Below are 19,737 nucleotides of genomic sequence, written 5' to 3'. Positions count from 1 at the left end.
AACGATTCTTGACATGGCAAGAAGTCTACTCAAAGCAAAGAAGTTGCTCAAATAATACTGGGCTGAAGTTGTATCATGTGCAGTGTATCTACTGAATCGATGTCCAACCAGAAGTTTGCAAGCTGTCACTCTAGAAGAAGCATGGAGTGGTCATAAACCAAGTGTTACTCATCTTCGAGTCTTTGGTTGTGTGGCATATGCAAAGATCCCAGATGCAAGAAGGACCACACTCGATGATAAAAGCGAGAAATGCATCTTTGTCGAATATGGTAATAGAAGGATGGGATACAAGCTGTATAATCCCATCACAAAGAAGGTAATTATGAGTAAAGATGTTATCTTTGAAGAAGATAAAACTTGGCAATGGAATGATGATCAAGAAACAGTCAAATGGATCAGCACTGATTTGATCCTTGAAGAGGAAGTGGAAGTACCAACAGTACTTGTAGAAGGTCCAATATTACCAGCAGAGCCACAAAGTCCGATACACATATTCCCTATATTCAACAGGAGAAACACACCAGAATCATCATCAACACCACCATCCTCATCCTCATCAGAAGGACCAAAAAGGATGAGAAATCTAGAAGAGTTGTACGATGCCACTCAAGTCATGAAAGATATAACTCTATTTTGTTTCTTTGCAGATAATGACCCACTTAGCTTCAATGAAGCTGTTACAGAAGAGAAGTGGATAGAAGCAATGGATGAAGAAATACATGCCATTGAGAAGAATGATACCTGGAAGCTGACTAATCTACCAGAAAACAAGAAAACAATAGGTGTCAAATGGGTCTATAAGACAAAAAAGAATGCAAAAGGAGAAATGCAAAGATACAAAGCAAGATTAGTGGCAAAAGGCTACAAATAGAGAGAAGGCATTGGCTATGGAGAAGTATTTGCTCCAGTAGCCCGGCTAGAGACAATCAGACTGATGATCTCACTAGCTACACAACATAGATGGAAGATCTATCAACTCGATGTGAAGTCAGCACTTCTGAATGGCTTCCTAGAAGAAGAGATCTATGTTGAACAATCACTTGGATACCTTGAAGCTGAAAATGAAGGCAAAGTATACAAGTTGAAGAAAGCCCTCTGCGATTTGAAGCAAGCTCCGCGTGCTTGGAATACCAGAATTGACAGGTATTTTCAAGAAAATGGATTTGAAAAATATCCATATGAACACGCAATATATGTGAAGAAAGAAGCAGATGGCAACATATTATTTGCGTGCCTATATGTTGATGATTTGCTATTCACCGGCAACAACCCTACCATGTTTGAAGCCTTCAAGAAAAGCATGGTACAGGAGTTTGAGATTACAGGCATTGGTCTGATGGCACATTTTCTTGGCTTAGAAGTGGTGCAGAAAGAAGAAGGGATTTTTGTATCCCAAAGCAGTTATGCCAAAGATATTCTTGAAAGGTTTAAGATGGAAAGCTGCAATCCGGTATCAACTCCAGTTGAGAATGGAGTAGAATTGAGGAAGAGTAAAGTTGGAAATGTAGATCCAACTTACTTCAAAAGCTTAGTAGGAAGCTTAAAGTACTTGACATGTACCAGACCAGATATACTCTACGAAGTTGGACTTATCAGCAGATACATGGAGACACCAGACCAGTCTCACTTGAATGCAGCCAAGAGAATTCTTCGCTACATCAAAGGAACAATAAATGAAGGTATGTTTATACCTCAAGTAAAAACTTAAATCTTGTTGGCTACTCGGATAGTGATTGGGGTAGAGATCTGGATGAAAGGAAAAGCACAACGGGATTTTTTTTTTCATGGGAGATACATCTTTCACATGGTCATCTAAGAAGCAATCGATAGTAACGTTATCAAGCTGTGAAGTTGAGTATGTTGCTGCCAACTCAGTTGTATGCCATTTAATATGGTTAAGAAATTTGCTGAAGCATTTGGGATTTCCTCAAGAAAATCTCACAGAGATTTATATTGATAATCGATCAGCGATTGCATTAGCAAAGAACCCGGTGTATCATGAAAGAAGTAAACACATTGATACACGTCATCACTTTATCCGAGAACATGTGAAGAACAAAGAAGTTGAACTAATATCATACAAGACAAATGATCAAATTGCATATATCTTTACAAAGCCATTGAAGGGAGAAATATTTATCAGATTGAAGTTCATGCTTGGCATGACATCCCTCGATTGAGTTTAAAGGGGGAATTTGTTGAAGTAAACTTAATCTAGAAGGTCAAGGAAGACAACCACCACTTGCAGCCGCCAGCTGTCACCGCCCAACCACCACTTGCAGCCGCCAGCTGTATGCCGCCAGCCGCCTTCACACTTGAAGTTTGATGTTTTTTTACTTTCAATTTGTGTATAAATAGGCAGCTAAGTTTATGTTATTATGTGTGGAGAGATTAGAGAGAAACACTATAGAGAAAGAGAGGGCGTGTATTGAGCTTTTGTTTAGTTATTGTATGCTTATTGTTGTTGCAATAAAACAGTGTGTTTTATCCCCTCTGAGTGTTTCAAAGCCGCCACCAGTAGTTTCTCCACCAACAATAATAAATAGAAACGGTAGAAGGTATGTAGTCTTGTAAAGGCCTAACAGTCTTGCTAATATTTTGGATGATATGTTTTAACTTTCAGTCAACAATGTTCCTATCTTATGTCGTTATTCTTTGCTCCAATTCCTGTCTCGCTGGTGATTACACTAGGACAAATAGGTTCGTGTGAATTGAAAGCTGATCTTGTTGTTATGATTGAGTTTGGCCGGGACTGAACAGTGACAGGTTTCCAAGCTTGATGGTTTTCACTTGGCTTTTCCACGTAGCTGGAACCCTGCTCTGTAATACTACCATGCATCGTATTTGGTTTACTTTCACTGTTCTTTAATGTGACTCGATAAGGTGACGCAACTGTTGATGTGGTCAGGTTGCAAGGTTTTTTTTTTTTTTTTTTAATCTTCTTCACTCACGTGTTTATGCATTTTGACAAGGCCGTGGGTGATGCGTCTCGGTTTAGCCCTTACCAAAATGAGTTTAAATATCCAACAGCTATAGAAGTAGCATGTTTTTCGACCTGTTTCACTCAAGGTTTGGAAATGGAATGGCATCAGAATACACATCATATTTGCTTTCACTCTGTACGTTTTTCGGCGGCTGTACGTGATGCTGTGATATGCCGGCAAGGAAACTGTGGAAATTCGGGATCATGCAATTATCTCAGTTACTGGTTGTATGGGTTTTTAGGTTACATTTACTTTAATTTGTGCTTGTCTCTCTTTCCGTCATCTTGCATATTTCTTTGTTTCAGGTCAGCCAAATTCCTCCATCGGATTTCTATAGCATCCTTGTGATACCTTGTACGTTGGCGATCGATGATGAATGTGTTTTGGTCTTGGAAGATAGTGAAAGGTCTGGTGTCCCAGCCCTTTAGCTTGTGCTAAGATGATGAACATGTATACGTGTTAATTCTGGGTAGCTATCTATGTCCAGACTTGTGGAAGGTTTGAGGTCTGTGTAAACAATCAATTGTTGTATACTGTACAGCATAACAATCCTTCATGAAATTACTCCATATCGTGCTACTCTGGGCTGATAAGTTAGTCCTCTATGTTGCTGTTTTCCAATCACATTATATTCAAATAGATAGTACTATTGTATTTGTAATAATGATAGGAGTCACGATTGGAAGCAGGAAGAGAAAGAGTCTGGTCTAACAATGGGTGCTCAAAAATGGAAGATGATGGATCCAAAAGGATGGATTGCGGTCAAACTTGGAAGGCCTCGCCACCGTGTCCTATGGGTAGTTTTGGCCTTGGAATTGGTCAATTTAAGCTACTATCCCTTTTTAACTAGTTATGAACGGTAAGCTAATTAAAACCGGAGCATAATCCTATGCAAATGCAATTTTTAGTCCTGCGCCTAGTCACTGGCATACCACACCACACCTATGTTTGTCGGATTTGATCTTATCGTTTCTTTTTTTCTCGCCTCACTTGCATTGAATTTTCCCCTGCCTCCGATCGCCGTCTCGTCCCTCCATACTATAAACACTTAGACTTCTCCAATTGCCTTCTCCTTCCTTCCTTCCCCCTTTCGGCCTTAATTCCTTCCTTCTTTCCCATCAACCACCTTTTTCCATGTTGCTACACTGGATTATATCAAAAAGCTAAAGGTAAAGCTGAAGGAAAAAGGAAACAATGTGGAGCAGATTATGGTCCTCCTCTGCCCCCGGGGTTTTGAAGCGCACTCTGTTAGCCGCCAACACTCAATCCCTCTCAACACCACCGCGATGCACCACCACCAGGACTATTGATTCCTCTGCCTATTCTTATTATTATTATTCTGGTAGGGGAGGAGGAGCTGCTGCTGATGCTTCAACTCCATTCTGCAAAATCAAATCCATTTGTTTTTCTTCCGCTATTGATGCTGATGCTGAAGCTTCTTCTCCCTCCTCCAATAATAATAACAATAATAAGAATGATAAAAATATATTGATAACAAGTTCGGAGGCGAAGAGGCTGATGAGACTGGTGAATGTGGAGGCCCTCAAGATGAAGCTTGGCATGGAATCCAGGGAAATTATCCCTTTCTCAGACCTCCTCGAAGCCTGCCAGAGCATCGGTATTGCCAGATCTCACGATGAGGCCGTTACTTTTGCCCATGTCCTTGATGATGCTGGGGTCGTCCTTCTCTTCCGCGACCAAGTCTATCTTCATCCTGATAAGGTAGGTAGCTACCCCTGCCCTCCTTTTCCATCTTTCTTGCTTTGCTTTATATGCACCTTTCTTCCCTTCTACTTACTATGTATGTTCTTAATTGTCAATCTTGTTTTTAACTTATTATCATATGTATGTTTCCATAATCCAATCAATTGCTTTGCTACTTTACTTTCGGGTGGATGGTGGGGGCAGACTGAGACATACACCGCATCTCCTCCTCCTTCCCCTCTCTTTCTCTCTCCCCTTTTCTTTTCACTGTTTTTATTCTTCTGATTTTGCAATTCCCATCATTAATTTCACATCCCTTCTTCCCTGTTACTGATTTATTGCTGCTCCATGATAAGCACAGGATTTTCAACTTCCAGCTTGTCATATTGCTTGCTTCTCTCTATCTGCATTCTGTATTTAGTCAGTCCCTCCCTCCCACCAAGCAAAGACCAGATTAATCTTTGAGTGATATTTAAACGTTCTAGACCGAGAATATGCCCTTAAAATTTCAGTATTGACTACGTTTACATTCAATCGATTTCTCCTTCCATTTATGCATATTTGACAATGAGCTGCTGCTATTAGTATCTTCCTCAACTCATAAATGTTCCCGCCATTCCTATTTTAGCTAGCTTGTTGGGGCTGGGTACATTCATCAAATCTTCCCTTTCCATTTACGATGTACTTTTTTTTCTCCGCTGTTTGAGCTTACACTTCTTAAATTCTCTACTTTTATTCAGCATCTCTTTCAAAATTTCCATTTCTCTATTACTACTACTATAGTATTTGCAGCGGTTGGGGACATACTGAGAAGCATATTTACTTCTTTCTTTGCTTATTGTAATGACAATCGGGGCAGTTAGAAATCTGTTGTGAAAACACCCTTCACCCTATACAATTTCTCTGTGTATAGGGTGCAGCAAAGGAAGTCAAATGAATGATAAACGTTTAGATTTTATTTAGCCACTATCCATTTGTGCATTTGGCAGTGAGCTTGCCTGCTGATATTTGTCAGAAGTTGCTTTTGCTTGTGTCTTGGTACGTTATCAGAGCCTTGTGTGCAGAACTCGTTTTCTAGTTCTCGTTTTGGTTGGGCTATATCTATGCTTTGAGCTTTCGGAGGAACACTATACTTGACGTCTAAAGACAGTATGGCTTGTGGTTATTGGGCTCCAACTTGTATCAGGCAGAAGCAGCATGATCCTTGGTTTTGGGATTTCACTTGTTTATATATACAATAATGTTGGTACAGATTTGGAAAGTACATGAATTTCCTTTGTACAAGACAAGGGATTTAAACTTTTTTTTTTTTTTCCTATGCCTTGGATATTAGTCGTCCTGACTACAAATTGGTTTTGCCTTGATAGTTTTCTTATGTTGCAGGTGGTAGATCTGATAAGAAGAGCAGTGCCGCTCGCTTTAACTCCTGAAGACGACCCTGCAAGAGATGAGCTAAAGATGCTTCAGGAGAAGAAAGAAGAAATTGATGTACAGGCACATAAGGAGGTTCGCCGGATCCTCTATAGTGGATTGTGTTTAGCTTTATTGCAGGTTGGGCTGTTTTTCCGGCTAACATTTTGGGAATTTTCATGGGATGTGATGGAACCTATTGCATTTTTCGCCACAACCTCTAGCATAGTCATAGGTTATGCCTACTTCCTGATCACTGCAAGAGATCCAAGTTACCAAGACCTAATGAAGAGGCTGTTTCTCTCAAGGCAAAGGAAGTTGTTCAAGAAGCTTAATTTTGATGTTGAGAGATTCAAGGAGTTACAACTTAAACAGAAATCACCTCTGGATGCCACAGCCTCTATTAAAAAACGTGTAGGGATGAAACTGGAACTGGACGATGCCATGCACAAGTAGTCACCTCTTGCTTTGGTTTGAAAGATGGGAATCCAAGTAGGATTTTCGAAACCTTTCGTGAGAATTTATCCCACTAACCATCTTGGTCCCTCCCGCCTTGCTAAAGGATTAACATCATTCTTCTTTTGAGAAAATACTATTTGCTGATTTGTCGTAGCTCTCTCATTTTTTGGTAAAAATTTCGTTCTATTAGCAGTGCTGGATCCTGTATTTTTTTTGTTGAACAGCATATCGTAATGCTGAAAGCATCGATGCCCATGCCATTCAGATGCTGACCATCAGATACTAAATTTCTTTGAAATTACTGCCTCTTTCCACGATTACGTAATTAGTCTTGGTAAAAGTAGTCGACGAGAGTTCGAACATAAGAGTAGATTTTTTATGATGATTTCTTGAAATTGCCCATCGAGCAAGTATTTAGATTGCAGCTTGTTTGCCTTGCAAATGATTGGATTAAGTTGCAGTTTTTTTTTCCCCTCAATCTTGAAAAGGGATTCTGTTGTGATAATTGAATATAACTCTCACTGGGATTCAATAATCAATGAACAATTTTCAGTTGGAAAATGAACTCTGCGACTGAAGACAACACCCCAGCTGCTGATGATGTTCTTAACTGATTCATGTTTCATGACAACTTAAAGCTCATAAAAAAGCTACATGGTAAAAGTCTAAACAAAATGAAAACACATCCAAATTAGTGCCAGCAATCTTGATTTATCTCTTCATTACAAAAGCATATACAGATCATTCTTCTTAAATATTACGAAGTCGCTTTCAAGGCTACTTAGTAAATCAATCACCAATTCCTCTTTTGACCCGTTGAAATGCTCCAAAATATCTCTAATGAAAACCTGCAACACATCTGCATCATCAAATTGCCACGTAAAAGAAATATGAAAGACAACATATCCAAAGATCTTCATCAGTTAGTGCAGAGATATGGGTTAAATGGGTTTGCTCTTGCTGAACTCACCCCTTCATCATAGTTCTTGAGCCAATCCAGTATGGAACTCTCCGTAGCTTCCAATGCAGTTGTGCTTTCTTCAGGTATATCTACCTTCTGACGTTTCCTTGGGGAAAGTACATTTGCATCATTGATAGGATGAACCTCTTGGTCCTGTGCAATTCTGACCATAAGGGAGGAAGTTTCTTCATTATGATCTGAGCAACAATGAGTAGCCATAATCTTGACTGATATTTCAACCTCATGAACCGTGTCCAAGCAGCTGGTACCAGTAGAAACCATTCCAGACTCACTTTCCACAAATTCATCAGCCTTCGATGTGTCAAGGTGGCTAGGTGGAGTCACTTCAGGTAAAAACCCACAGTTTTGCATTGCCAGACAGATCTTGATGTGTGCGTAGCTTATCTGATGTTATTAGTGAGTTTTCATTCAGTTGTATACTTTTTAAGTGATCCTGAACTCAATGATCAGTAACAAATATTAAGCCAGAAAAATCAGAGAAATTAGCGCATCAACTTACATCTTCTGGTAATTCATCTTTAATGGGCTTCAACTTTTCCCTAGAGCCAACCTTTGAGATTGCACCCTCAATTTCTGACAATCTTTCACGTGAAAGTCCAACTTCACCACACAATCTAGTCCATTCAATCTGGAGTCCTCCTTGTGCAGCTTCTAGAAGATATTCAACTACAGATCCTTCTTTTATAGGAGCTGATCTACCAGGGAAATTCTGGGAATAAAAATTAAAGTGATTAAAGCACTAAAATGCCTATAACATATAATTGTAAATTTTGTCAAGAAATACCGCGATTTTTTGAATTGGTAGACCATTTTCATGCCACATTTTCCAAGCATCTAACTTAGCTGGGGTTAATTTCTTGTGATTTGGTACTTGATTGGCTTTTCTCGTATTAGCAGTCTGCAAGTTTGCTCCCCCGTCCAAGGAAAGGTTAAGTTCTTGTGACAGATCCCTAATAGTTTGAAGAAGATAATCGCCATGTCTCACAACAAGATGCTGCAACATCACCACATTCCATGCTTAACATTGAGAAGTACAAGCAAAATGGTAAACCGTGACTGAAAAAACAAATTTTCTGCTTTTCTTAACTCGTTAAATTATTCTCTTGGTATGTACTAAGTATGCCCATTCACACCACCCCTTACCTCCTTTGCAGAAGAAAATGGAAAGGTGTAGCAAAGTGAATGTCAAAGGATCAAATGTGATAATGATAGAAGATGCCTTATTTTCTTTTTTTTATTATTTTTTTCTCAAAATCATGCAACAACAATAATAGGAAGACCAGCCACTAACCACCCAATCTACATATCAGAATCTCGATTGCAATATGGAGGTGGCTTGTCAAGACAAGTAAATATGACAATAAGTTCAGTGATCTCTGTTTCATGGGTGTGGAAAAGATTAAAAAGCCAGAGAATTTCAGTCACCGCATAATACATCTACAGTAGCCAGAAATTCTTAATTTACATATTGAAGTGGATAGCGGTAAGATTGCTTGTACAAACATCAAAATTAGGAAAAATAAAATTTCTTTAAAACTCCATTCCAAGAAAAAACATTTCCTGGTTAAAGCACAAGGAAGGATGCCAAATTAAGAGATAGATAACTAGTGCAATGAAGAAATGAATAAAAAATATTATGAAGAATTTTTTTGTCCCAGTCGTTAAGACTCACCTGGTTGACACCATCAATGTTTGCCAACCTTGCTTTGGTAGATGGTCTCACCAAAGCAATTTTTTTTATTGTTTGATCACCACATACAGCATATCTGTAGCAAGCAATAAGAACAGGTGCTCAGATGGTATATTCCATATTAACTAAGCAGCTCTTTAGGGATTTATAGCCTTCAAAGAAATATGAACCTACGGAGCAGTCCCAATGCTTTTAGCAAGCTTGGTTCTCTCATCCAAAAGCATGTGAAAGATTCGTGCTTCAGCCTGCGTAAAAAAATGCATGACTTCACCAAGAAGTATATATGGTAACTAAAAAAAAATATTTTACTGCATGGGTGGCAGATCAGCGATGCAGTTTGTAAGCTGAATTCATGAAGTGTGAGTAGAACAGAATTCACAAACAGTTCTTTGCAAACAAAAAAAATAAAAGGAAGCGCATGGAAGAAGAAAGGGAGAATTTGCCTCATTGGCTTCATCTTGAAAACACACAACATGCAGGGGTTTTGAACCAAGAGCACTTCAATAATAGTGCATGAAGTTTTAAAACATGCCAAACAAATCCAATCCCTCCTGTCATCTGACAATAGAAGCCCATATTCCTTTCCACCAACATATACCTCTGACAATATCATAAACAATGAGGATAAAAGAAGAGGGAAAAGGAGATGGAGATAAAATATCAACCTCTGACAATTGTTCACATTCTAAAGTTGCCATACTATTCAACTCTCCAACCCCGCCTGTTGTGCATTGTTGTTCTTCATCCTCAACCATTTCATCAGTCAATGGTAATATTAGAGCTGGTTGGTGATCAGGTCTAGCAGACTGAATATATTGCTTCCCTTTTGGACTTACTCTGATGCATAAAGACATAGACTTTAGTCAATTGTACTTAGCTGATCAATTATGACAAACAGACATAGCAGGGGAGAAGGATAAACAAAAGAACTCTATGGAAGTTTTCTAGTATGTAAATTTGCACTCAAGAAAATGAAAGAGCACAATTTACCTTACAAATTTATATGTATCTCTAAAAGTCTCCATCAGATAACCTGTTTGTAAGTAACACTTATTAGCTAAAACTGGCAACTATGACTTTATTATTTCAAAGAATCATCAACAGACAGTACAACATAAAATTTTATAGATAAAATGTATTTCAAGGAAAGACATGAACTATAACTACAAACATGAAGTCAACAACTAATGATTATTTGTGATAGGCAAGAAGATTGATTTTCAATACTGCAATTGGTGCTATGTTATGAAAGCTGGAACTGAAGCTTTTTATTGCAACTACGAAATTTTCTTTTGTGGATAGGCTTTATCCCAGATAAGCTTAATGTCAATCCTTCACTAATTTGAAGCTATTGATCATCAGCAGAATTTGTCTAAGTATCCTTTGTGAATGAACAGGAGAAAAATATATCTTCTTTCATCAAAATGCATACAGAACATCCAAGTTGTAACCATCCCCCCTTAATTAACTTGTCGATCATGTGCTGACAACCTATTGCAAGTTAGCTATACAGTGGTGCCCAGAAATTGAAGGACACGTGCTAACTTGTACCAATCTACTCCCGTATTCTTCTTAAGAGTTTCCCCAAAAAATATTACAAGGAAGTTATTATCATTTGTTGGTTTCCATGTAAAAGTGTCTTCCTCCTCTTGGTTGGGATAAAACCAACCACATAAAGTTACTTGATTGTTGACTAAATCCTCCAAGTTAGTAAGCAACAGGCTACCTACAATCATTATTGGACATAGACACTAAGACTTCAATCAGAGGAATACTCTGCTATAAATCTTCAAGGGAGCCATGAAATGTGGAGAATCCCGCTATAAAAAGGTGTTTTGGCCATTACCCAGAGTGATGGGGAGTATCCTTTCTAAATCCATTTGTTTCAGAAGCTTCTTCTAACTCCCAGTAAAGATACTAGAATCTATTAAGCTACAGAAATTCTAATTTTGAGTAAATATATGTGACTAAGTAGTCAATGCCAAGTCACAATCATTATAAAACACGTCAATACAATCAATAATTCTTTGCACCAAGTAACCATAAATGAAAATTGCTCATTTCTGAATGATAATAACTGAATTGTCAATCGCAAATATATATTGCTTCAGGTACCGTGAGAAATTAATTGGTAAGCCAGTGATTTCCACCAATTTGACGAGTAGTCTTTCCCAAGTCCATGAAATGGTAGCTTGTCAAAATGAGCATTAAGAATTTTTTTTGCCTGTAAATTTAGAGAGACAGCAGAAGCATCTGCATAAGAATTGAGGGTGAAGAAAATAATAAAATCTTGAAGCCATAGAAAAACAAAATTCAAAAGATTCATAGAAAAGCTTAAATTAGTTGCCAATGCCTTATCATTACAGCTAATAATTTTCCTTATACATGCCAGCAACTTTAATCTCCTCCACCCCACCCACCATAAGAACAGGCCTCTAAAATATCTACTGAAAGCATGCAGCATTTTGTTTTTGATCAAAAGAGATATCAAAATTTCCTTAAATACCTTACTTTTAAGTTTTGGGGTAACAATTATACATACATCAATGAATACAAGTATACATATATACATGCATGTATGTTTGTATCTATAATGGAGAATGACCAGCAATCATGAGCTATTCACAATAAATAATACTTACCCTGGATCCACGAAGAACATCTACAGGCATATTGAGGCCCCAGTTACCCTCACACGATTGAATGCAAGACATTAAAAGAAATGATTCCTTGGACATGTCACGCTCCCTCTTTGAGACCATGCAGTTATCACAATTTCCTGAAAGTGAAACGCATATTAATCATGCTCAAAATTGGATACAACAATAAGTAATTTTGTAAATAAAAGAAGGTCTGTTATTGAAAGCCAAATAAGGACATGTTCGATTAGATGTATTCAAGAAAGAACCAAACCACATTTCTCAGCTGAAAATTTTTCCCCGAAATAACTGAGCAAGAACTTTCTTCTGCATGTGGTTAGTGAGCAGTAGTGTTGCGCAGCCATCAATGACTCCATAACAGCCCTTCTTTGATTTTCCTGGAAAATGGCAGCAGGAAAGAAATGCAGAGCATAGCACATTTCAAATATTTCATCATTTAAGAAATTTAGCAGAGTAGGTCAACCATCAGCACCATTTTAACAAGCCAAAGAAAAAGTTTGACGAGTGTCATGAAAGAAGAAACAAAGTTGCGTACTGTTCTTAATCCTCCACAATAGAAGTCAGCTTTTGCAAAGTCAGCTCTTGTATAATATAGCCAACAGACAGAAGGAATACCATCTCTCCCACATCGCCCACTTTCCTGATAATAAGATTCTATACTCTTTGGACAACCATAATGTATCACTTGCCTTATGTTTGGCTTATCAATGCCCATGCCAAAGGCAATAGTAGCAACCATGACCAGCAGTTCATCTCTTACAAACGATCTGAATAGAAGTAAAAGAATCAGTTAATAAAATAAAGAGATAATTCAAGGAGACAAATGAGAGTGCAACACGCAAAAGTTGATTAATTAGATGCAAGAAAACTAAAACCACTACACTCCTACAATACACGAGGTAAAAACCTGTGGGACTCCTCACGAGCTTTGCTGCTCATTTGACCATGATATATTCCAGTCTTAATTCCTGCCTCTTTCAGTGACTTGTGAATCTAGAGAATATATTACAAAGACGAAACATTGTACAGAAGTTAGTTAAAATATTCATAATAATGACATATGCTTATAAAAAAACAAAAAAGCATCCAGAGGATGGAATGGGAAGAGAAATTGTCAGATAAAAATTTGTCAACATCTTCACATGGTGATGATCAAAATTAATACAGAAAGCAATCTGTGAAAGTTAATTTGTTCCGAAAGAAAATTTTAACTCCCAAATGATTAAACCACTTCTTTCCTGCTCCAAATGAAAACTGATGAGCACATAATATAACATTACAAGGAGGTTCTAATCCATGTGGTGCGGGAACATATCAGGCATCTTTAATATCTCTTTCTAAAAATCGATTTAACCTTCCTTTTCCTTTCTCAATCTCATCTCCTTGGTATATCACTAACACATATCAGTAACAACCATATTCTCGCAGTCAAATATAAGAATGCCATAGCTTAGGCGGTACTGTGAGTTTTAACTAATCCTCAAAAGCCCTCAGACAGATACTCCCTAACCCCTTTATGGTTACATGAAAATGAAATAAAATCCTTTGTGGTTATACAAACATAAATTTGGTCCTTTGCTTTTAGAGCTTGGTCAATTGTAATTACAGTTGTGGGTGGTGTTTCTTTCTGAATTGAAATGGATGGTGAAGCTTAATTGTTTTGAGGATATGCAATTCCTCTTTTCAAACAAAGAAGCAAATAATAAAAGGCATACAATCTTTAGTAATAAAAACAGGAACAAAAAGAACCTGCTCAACATCTTTTATTGTTGTACAGTAAATAATAGTTGACCCGGCCTTCCTTGCATATTTTGATATTTCTTGCACAAGCTCATCCACAAATTGAAGACTGCGATTGAAATGTTTGACACCGTAGAAGAGATTTTTACGATCAAATGAGCCAACAGCAACATAAGGATTGTTCATCTTCAAAGAATTGATGATGTCAATTCTAACCCTGGCATTATGCATGCAGAATAGACAGCATTAGACTACCTCTCCCCAAAACATAGCAAAGCAAATAAATAAATAAGTATAGAACACCTAAGTAGATAACACCACAAAATTCAGTGCCTTATAAAACTACGAAACAAAACAATTATATACTACCTAGAAGCAAACAATTATATAAGAATTAATGTCCAAGAACATTTGTTGGCTTAGAAATACACAATTTTTACTTGATGCAGTTCTTGGCTGAATTATGAAAGGAAAAAAGGTATGCTGCTTCTCACTTAATGCGGACAACTAAGAACAATATTCAGTTCCCTATTGAACCTTAGTAGCATCTGCTTCTGGATCTGTTAGAGAATGAGCAGTTGATCTGTGTTCAGGTCATGTTTTCCAACCAAGCCATAGAGGATACAATGTAAAGATGTCTGCTGGTACATGTGTCTTTGTATTTTGTGGGAGGTATATGCAGCTACATGAGGACTGGAGGGGGTTGGATTTTGAGTCTAGACTTCAAAAATGACTTGCTCTAGCAACAGAATGAGATGACTCATATATGTACACTTGAAAGTAAAGTATGTCATAAAGATAAAGTAACAATTAAGAGTAAGATCAATTTATAGAAATCTAAAATTTAGATAAATCCAACACTGAATGTCAGTGAGAAAGCATGAAGATTTTCGTTCTCCAAACACATTCTTATACTAGAGACAGGAAAGGACGATCAATAAATGATCACATCTGTTCACACAAATACACGAGGCACATACTTTTCAGTAGCAGTTGCAGTTAATGCAACAAATGGAACTTCCAAAAGAACATCACGTAACTTGTATAACTGCTTGTATTCCACCCTGATAAACCAAAAACAAAGAAGAGAATTCCTCAAAACTAGGAAGAGAATGAAAGCGATTACTGATAAAGAAAAAAAGTTAAGGAGTGAAGCGGCATGATTGATCAAAATAAAATGTTTGGCTAGCATCATGAGTCTGATTCCAATTCTAATGGAACCATCAGATAAAAGAAAGAAATTTCGGACAATGTAGCACAAAAAAGAAGTAGGGAAATATAGAAGAAGAAAAACTAAAGCATTAAGGACGGGACCTGAAATCATGGCCCCACTCTGAGATGCAATGAGCTTCATCAACAGCAAAGAGACAAATTCCTGCCTCTAGCAATTTCAACCAGAAGCTACAAAAAAAAAAAAATAGCATTTTCATCCTAAGTTGATAATAAAAAGTAAATGCATGTGGCAAATTAAAGATGGGGGGAGAAGAAGCTAGAACCTGAGAGGGGTGGAGCAAGCCTTTTCAGGTGTCATGAACAATAAATGAAAATGACCAGTCTGAGCTTTGGTATGGACGGAACCATCAGTCTGAGCACTTCCAAGAAACTCAGCTCTGATTCCGCGTTGTTTCAAACTCATAACCTAATTAAATGAGCGCATTTCATTCCTAAATTGACATGCATTGATGCATACAAGTATAGCGGAAATAAAATTAATTGGGAATGCAAATAAATAAGGACGTACCTGATCTTGCATCAAAGAAATAAGGGGGCTTATGACTACGGCAGTCTTTTCAAGAAGCAAAGGAGGAACCTGGTAGCTGTAGTTTAGCCACACACACCAAAAATATATATACACGATTGTGAAAAAGCAAAAAGGTTGAAAATTATTGTATAAAATGTAGGGTTGGTATTGGTGGTATGGTACCATAAAGACTTTCCGCTGCCAGTGGCCATGACCGCTAAACAGTCCCTCTTGTCCAGAATCTGGTCGATCACCTCCTTCTGGTAAGCCCTGAAATTCGCATACCCAAAGTATTGCTGTGTACCCAAATCAAACAAAACCCACTCAGTATAATTTTAAGAATGATTAAATAATTGATTTTTTTCTTTTTGGTTAATCAATTGTGATTTATCGTGACAAACAAACTATACTACAAAAACGAATTGCTGAAAAAAAAAAGGTAAAACCATAGAGAAATAAGAGGAGGGTGAGGGCTTGGGTTTAAGTTTTTAATTGAAAAAGGAAGAAGAAGAGGTACGGTACAGCACAGCACCTTGAGTGTGGATAGCATTGCTTGCCGTGATGGGCTACGCTGTGTGGTTTCTGGTACGAGAAATCACACACATCTGCTAATGCCCTGCTCTTGTAGTCTCTCTCTCTCTCTTTCCCGCTCTTTCTTCTCTTGCCATCTTGGTTGGCCCCGTTTGGTCCCCGTACCTCATGGGCTTCAGCCCACACTCCAGAGCCCGTGTTTTATCTCTTTTTTTATTTTATCATATTTTTCTGAAAAAAAACAAAAAACAAAATTTGAAAATGAATTAACTGCATACATACATTTGTATGTCTTGCAGATGCAGCCCTCTCCATAGCCATAGGTTCATCCGAAAAGCAACCAGTTAAACACACACACACACATACTTGTTAACATGGTATCACAAACAAAACTCTAATTTTCTCTCCAACCATTGGTTGTTCATCTGATTTTGACCTTAAAAAAAAAAAAAAAAAACAAAAGATATTATCGTCTACTAAGTTACTAGCAACAGACATGACTTCTCAGCGACTCCCTGTATTTCATCTCAAGTCTAGCCGCCATACCACAACATCATAAAAGTACACATGACTGTCTGTGCATTTGAATGCACTGTATTTTCAAGAAACACATATGTTCCAACTTCCTTCTTTCAACAACTCTCTCTTAGATACATCATCTATGAGAAAAGCAATCTGTATCCATCTGCCTCTTGAGCCATCTCCTCCATGCTTCTGTCCCTCCTTTCCTCGTCTAAATCCAGCTTCCTCTTTAATTCCTTTTCACTCTCGTCTATCTGTATGACACCCACACAATCATTTGTTACACTCCAATTGATGCATGGAGCATAAAGATCAGGTAGCAAGCACAAACAGTGTAGGGTATACGTATTCTATAACTTACTGCATCATAGATCTCATCATTCTTCTCAAAGTCACCATCTTTTCTTGGGATGATGTGAACATGAACATGGGGCACACTCTGCCCTGCCCGCGGCCCATCCTAAAACACCAATGAACTTCAACTGGTTAGTCTTCAAACACCCAGAGCATGCATTAATTACCTAGTGGCTCTGATAACAAGCAAATACACTCATTCTAACCAAATAAATAAATAAAATAAGAGATAGTGTGAGTTTACTAGGAACTATCTTACTTGGATGGTAAATGTGAGAGATGTTGCCATGTAAAAACTCTCAAGCTGCCTGCCAACCTTCTTTGCCGTGAGCCATAAATCACTGGTCTCATCAGCACTGAGATCAATAAAGCGCTTCACTTCACGCCTTGGACAGACAAGCACATGTACAAAATGTAAAGGCAAAAAAATAGAACACTCAACTACGCGTATCATTCATGATATATTGATTCAAACTATACAGACATCAAGAAACTCGATCAACAATCTTAAGAGCATATTACCTTGCATGAAATGACGGCAGCACGTGAGATATTATCAGCTATGCCATGTTTTCTTACAATGTCATTGTATAAATGCTGGAGACATGCAAATTGCAAGTGCTTTTAATCTTCTGGGCCTAATGGTAGTAACGGTATGCTCTTCAGTCAACTCACTTGTGTAAGGTTGTCGAACTCTATTATTTTCTTTAGGTTGTGTGCTTCATGTCCAATTCTTAAATGCTTAAAAGGACCACCATTAGAACCCAAGCCAGGCCAAGGTAACTCGTATTTTGAAACATAAACTAAGCTGGAGAATGAATACACTGATTGCCAGTAAGCAGATAATTCATGAAGTTTTCAAAACCCCAGACTGCATGCACACAATGTTACTGTGATTTACATGCATGTACTCAGAAAGGTTTTCCTACTATTCAAGCTTTTTGACTTGTAGTATAGAAGCATAATAGCATATCTATGTCCACAAATTCATCAATGCACCAAGCAAATAATAACACATTGAATTAATTCAGCTCTGCCTGTTTCTCAAACAGTTCACCCAAGAGAATTCCAATGAGACAACAGATGCTGTTCAGATAAATCTCAAAAAATCATTCATACTTTTGACAGAAAAGGATATGACCTGCAGAGGAAAAGGGACATAAATAAGAACGAGAAGATAGGTAGGTAGAGAACGAATACAGAAAAGTAAAATAAATCTAATAGAGCATGCGCAATTGTGCACATTTGATGGATCTCTATTTGTTTACTGGTGCGACTTTTTCCAACCATTAGTAGTAGGTGGATTTGGATTTTTAATAGCTTCCTTGTTCAGTTGGATGATTAGTTACAGTTTCTGGTTATGCTATATGTTCAACTTGCTGTAGTTTGTGAAAAAAGATATAAGATGATTTTTCTCCGACTACGATGTGAGTAAAGAAATGAAAGGAAAGCAGAACATAAGAGAACATGTTGCCTTTAACAGTTTGTAGTGACTCTAGTTGCTTTTGGTTGAGAACTGAGAATGTGTGGAATTAAGAATTTAACCTGCAGGGAGGAATTTTGTTATATCTATCTACTATGAACTCAATTCTTCTTTGGAAAGTGAACAAGTGAACTTTGTAGAAGCTCCCAGTCTTCCGTTTTTCAGTTCTTAGTTTTCATTGCATGTGAATGATAAAGTTTTAATTTTGCAAGGGAAAAGAATAATTCTTCATTTATATCTGTCTTGATTTTAAATAAAACCACATCAAAATTGTTATCTGGACTCAAGAAAAATGAAAAATCACTATCACAGATTCTCGGTGATACATTGTAAGCAACATAAATTAATCCCAAAAGAAAATCGGATTGCAATCTTAGTCTTGATAAAAAGCAAGCCACTTGTACAGATATGTGATACATAATAAATCCTACAATGAAATGCAATCAGCACATCACCCTAAAGAATCGAGTATCGATTAACACATGCATAAGAAGAAACAGAATTTTTAAAAAAGTTACCGACTTCATGGTTCAATCACCCTAAATTACAAATATTGGATAACCAAAAATTGCAAGAATTTCCTATCTGCGAAGTTTGGAGAAAGTGCATTATCCCAAAAGATTAGTAAGTGACTCCTCAATCAATTAACCAAAAATTTGCTTTCTTGAGGTTGACTCATAACTACCATTAAACCACAGAGAAAAGGGAAGGAAACAATTAGTTTAGTTATCAACTAAACTCACTCAGGAATGCAGTTTTGGCTCGTTAATGTACAAATATTATACCACAAGATTTTAGCTATTAGAACCTTATGAAATACTATAGCTTGTATTTGTTTGAAGTTATCACTTTATTAAGATTTTCGTTGATCATAGACAACTTATCAGCTAAGTGAAAATAGTAGTCATAATAACACAGAAGCTCTAAGGTGTATATAGAAGTACAAACCAAGAAGAACGGGACGGAGGTTGACCGTAGCATAAGAAAGATTGGTGGAGTAAAAGACTTGTTTTGGGTCTATTTTGTGAGGCCCGACCCGAACTGATAGTACTCCGTCGTCATCGAAGTCGACATCTAATCAGGGATCATTTAGGATCATTATCATCATAGTAAGAAGAAGAGAAGACAGCTTTTCTTCGTTTACCTTGGTGGTGGAAATGGGCCGGAATCCTTTTGACTTTTTGAGGAATAACAACGATGAGGACGAAGAAGAAGACGACAGCTGTCAATACTAATGCTATGTGCCTCGTTTACCATTCTTTGACTCTTGAGAGAGGCTTCTGATTCGTTTGAAAAAACCAAGTGGGCCTCTGTCGGATTGGTCGCAAGTTAGCAACACGTTGCGAGTTCGAACAGGGAGTCTCAACTCTCAACCTTCTCATTCACAAGGGCTGATGTGGCCATGTTAGTCCCTCAACTTCTTTTGATGCAAGAGAATGGTCTGTGTAAGAGTTGATTAAAAAGAAATTTAGTCTTG

The 19,737-nt window shown here is 37.6% G+C and overlaps 3 protein-coding genes across 5 annotated transcripts; 1 reads left to right on the top strand and 2 right to left on the bottom strand.

Moving 5' to 3' along the window:
• Positions 1–3,801: 3,801 nt before the first annotated feature.
• On the top strand, positions 3,802–6,877 carry LOC7465199 (calcium uniporter protein 6, mitochondrial). The gene is made up of 2 exons (XM_002319954.4): positions 3,802–4,706; positions 6,072–6,877. Exons 1-2 carry the CDS (start codon positions 4,179–4,181, stop codon positions 6,552–6,554), a joined length of 1,011 nt encoding a protein of 336 aa, XP_002319990.3. The 5' UTR covers positions 3,802–4,178; the 3' UTR covers positions 6,555–6,877.
• A 182-nt stretch (positions 6,878–7,059) lies between these two features.
• LOC7465198 (uncharacterized) lies at positions 7,060–16,047 on the bottom strand. 2 transcript variants are annotated; one of them, XM_024584175.2, is made up of 20 exons: positions 15,903–16,047; positions 15,554–15,666; positions 15,371–15,446; positions 15,126–15,268; positions 14,944–15,030; positions 14,610–14,693; positions 13,639–13,846; positions 12,797–12,882; positions 12,425–12,656; positions 12,143–12,266; positions 11,872–12,008; positions 11,345–11,453; positions 10,220–10,262; positions 9,895–10,066; positions 9,404–9,474; positions 9,212–9,305; positions 8,324–8,533; positions 8,039–8,248; positions 7,528–7,923; positions 7,060–7,416 (listed from the first exon to the last, which is right to left on the bottom strand). In XM_024584175.2, the coding sequence occupies exons 1-20, from the start codon at positions 15,918–15,920 to the stop codon at positions 7,351–7,353; spliced, it is 2,679 nt and encodes an 892-aa protein (XP_024439943.1). In that variant the 5' UTR covers positions 15,921–16,047; the 3' UTR covers positions 7,060–7,350. The 2 variants fall into 2 exon arrangements, with proteins under 2 accessions (XP_024439943.1, XP_024439942.1); XM_024584174.2 differs by having other exon boundaries at positions 7,060–7,405; positions 15,903–16,046.
• A 229-nt stretch (positions 16,048–16,276) lies between these two features.
• LOC7464753 (bifunctional bis(5'-adenosyl)-triphosphatase/adenylylsulfatase FHIT) lies at positions 16,277–19,557 on the bottom strand. Of its 2 annotated transcripts, XM_052446366.1 has the most exons (5): positions 19,405–19,557; positions 19,209–19,334; positions 17,037–17,918; positions 16,785–16,883; positions 16,277–16,677 (listed from the first exon to the last, which is right to left on the bottom strand). In XM_052446366.1, the coding sequence occupies exons 3-5, from the start codon at positions 17,229–17,231 to the stop codon at positions 16,561–16,563; spliced, it is 411 nt and encodes a 136-aa protein (XP_052302326.1). In that variant the 5' UTR covers positions 17,232–17,918; positions 19,209–19,334; positions 19,405–19,557; the 3' UTR covers positions 16,277–16,560. The 2 variants fall into 2 exon arrangements, with proteins under 2 accessions (XP_052302326.1, XP_052302327.1); XM_052446367.1 differs by having other exon boundaries at positions 19,209–19,532.
• Between the last annotated feature and the right edge of the window lie 180 nt (positions 19,558–19,737).

This window comes from Populus trichocarpa, chromosome 13, assembly GCF_000002775.5.
Source record: "Populus trichocarpa isolate Nisqually-1 chromosome 13, P.trichocarpa_v4.1, whole genome shotgun sequence".
NCBI lineage: Eukaryota > Viridiplantae > Streptophyta > Magnoliopsida > Malpighiales > Salicaceae > Populus > Populus trichocarpa.
The sequence above is the reverse complement of the archived record's forward strand: the minus strand, read 5'-3'. Positions and strand labels throughout refer to the sequence as shown.

What these genes read in the sequence shown, in the direction of transcription:
- LOC7465199 (XM_002319954.4), top strand. Translation starts at nt 4,179, where the DNA reads ATGTGGAGCAGATTATGGTCCTCCTCTGCCCCCGGGGTTTTGAAGCGC. An exon ending in TCTATCTTCATCCTGATAAG is followed by an intron (nt 4,707 to 6,071) that starts GTAGGTAGCTAC and finishes CTTATGTTGCAG; the next exon opens with GTGGTAGATCTGATAAGAAG.
- LOC7465198 (XM_024584174.2), bottom strand. An exon ending in GCTTGCTCCACCCCTCTCAG is followed by an intron (nt 15,031 to 15,125) that starts GTTCTAGCTTCT and finishes TTTTTTTTGTAG; the next exon opens with CTTCTGGTTGAAATTGCTAG. An exon ending in AATGTGAACAATTGTCAGAG is followed by an intron (nt 9,475 to 9,894) that starts GTTGATATTTTA and finishes TTTTTTACGCAG; the next exon opens with GCTGAAGCACGAATCTTTCA.
- LOC7464753 (XM_052446366.1), bottom strand. Translation starts at nt 17,231, where the DNA reads ATGATACGCGTAGTTGAGTGTTCTATTTTTTTGCCTTTACATTTTGTA. An exon ending in CTCTCACATTTACCATCCAA is followed by an intron (nt 16,884 to 17,036) that starts GTAAGATAGTTC and finishes TTGGTGTTTTAG; the next exon opens with GATGGGCCGCGGGCAGGGCA. An exon ending in ATGATGAGATCTATGATGCA is followed by an intron (nt 16,678 to 16,784) that starts GTAAGTTATAGA and finishes GGTGTCATACAG; the next exon opens with ATAGACGAGAGTGAAAAGGA.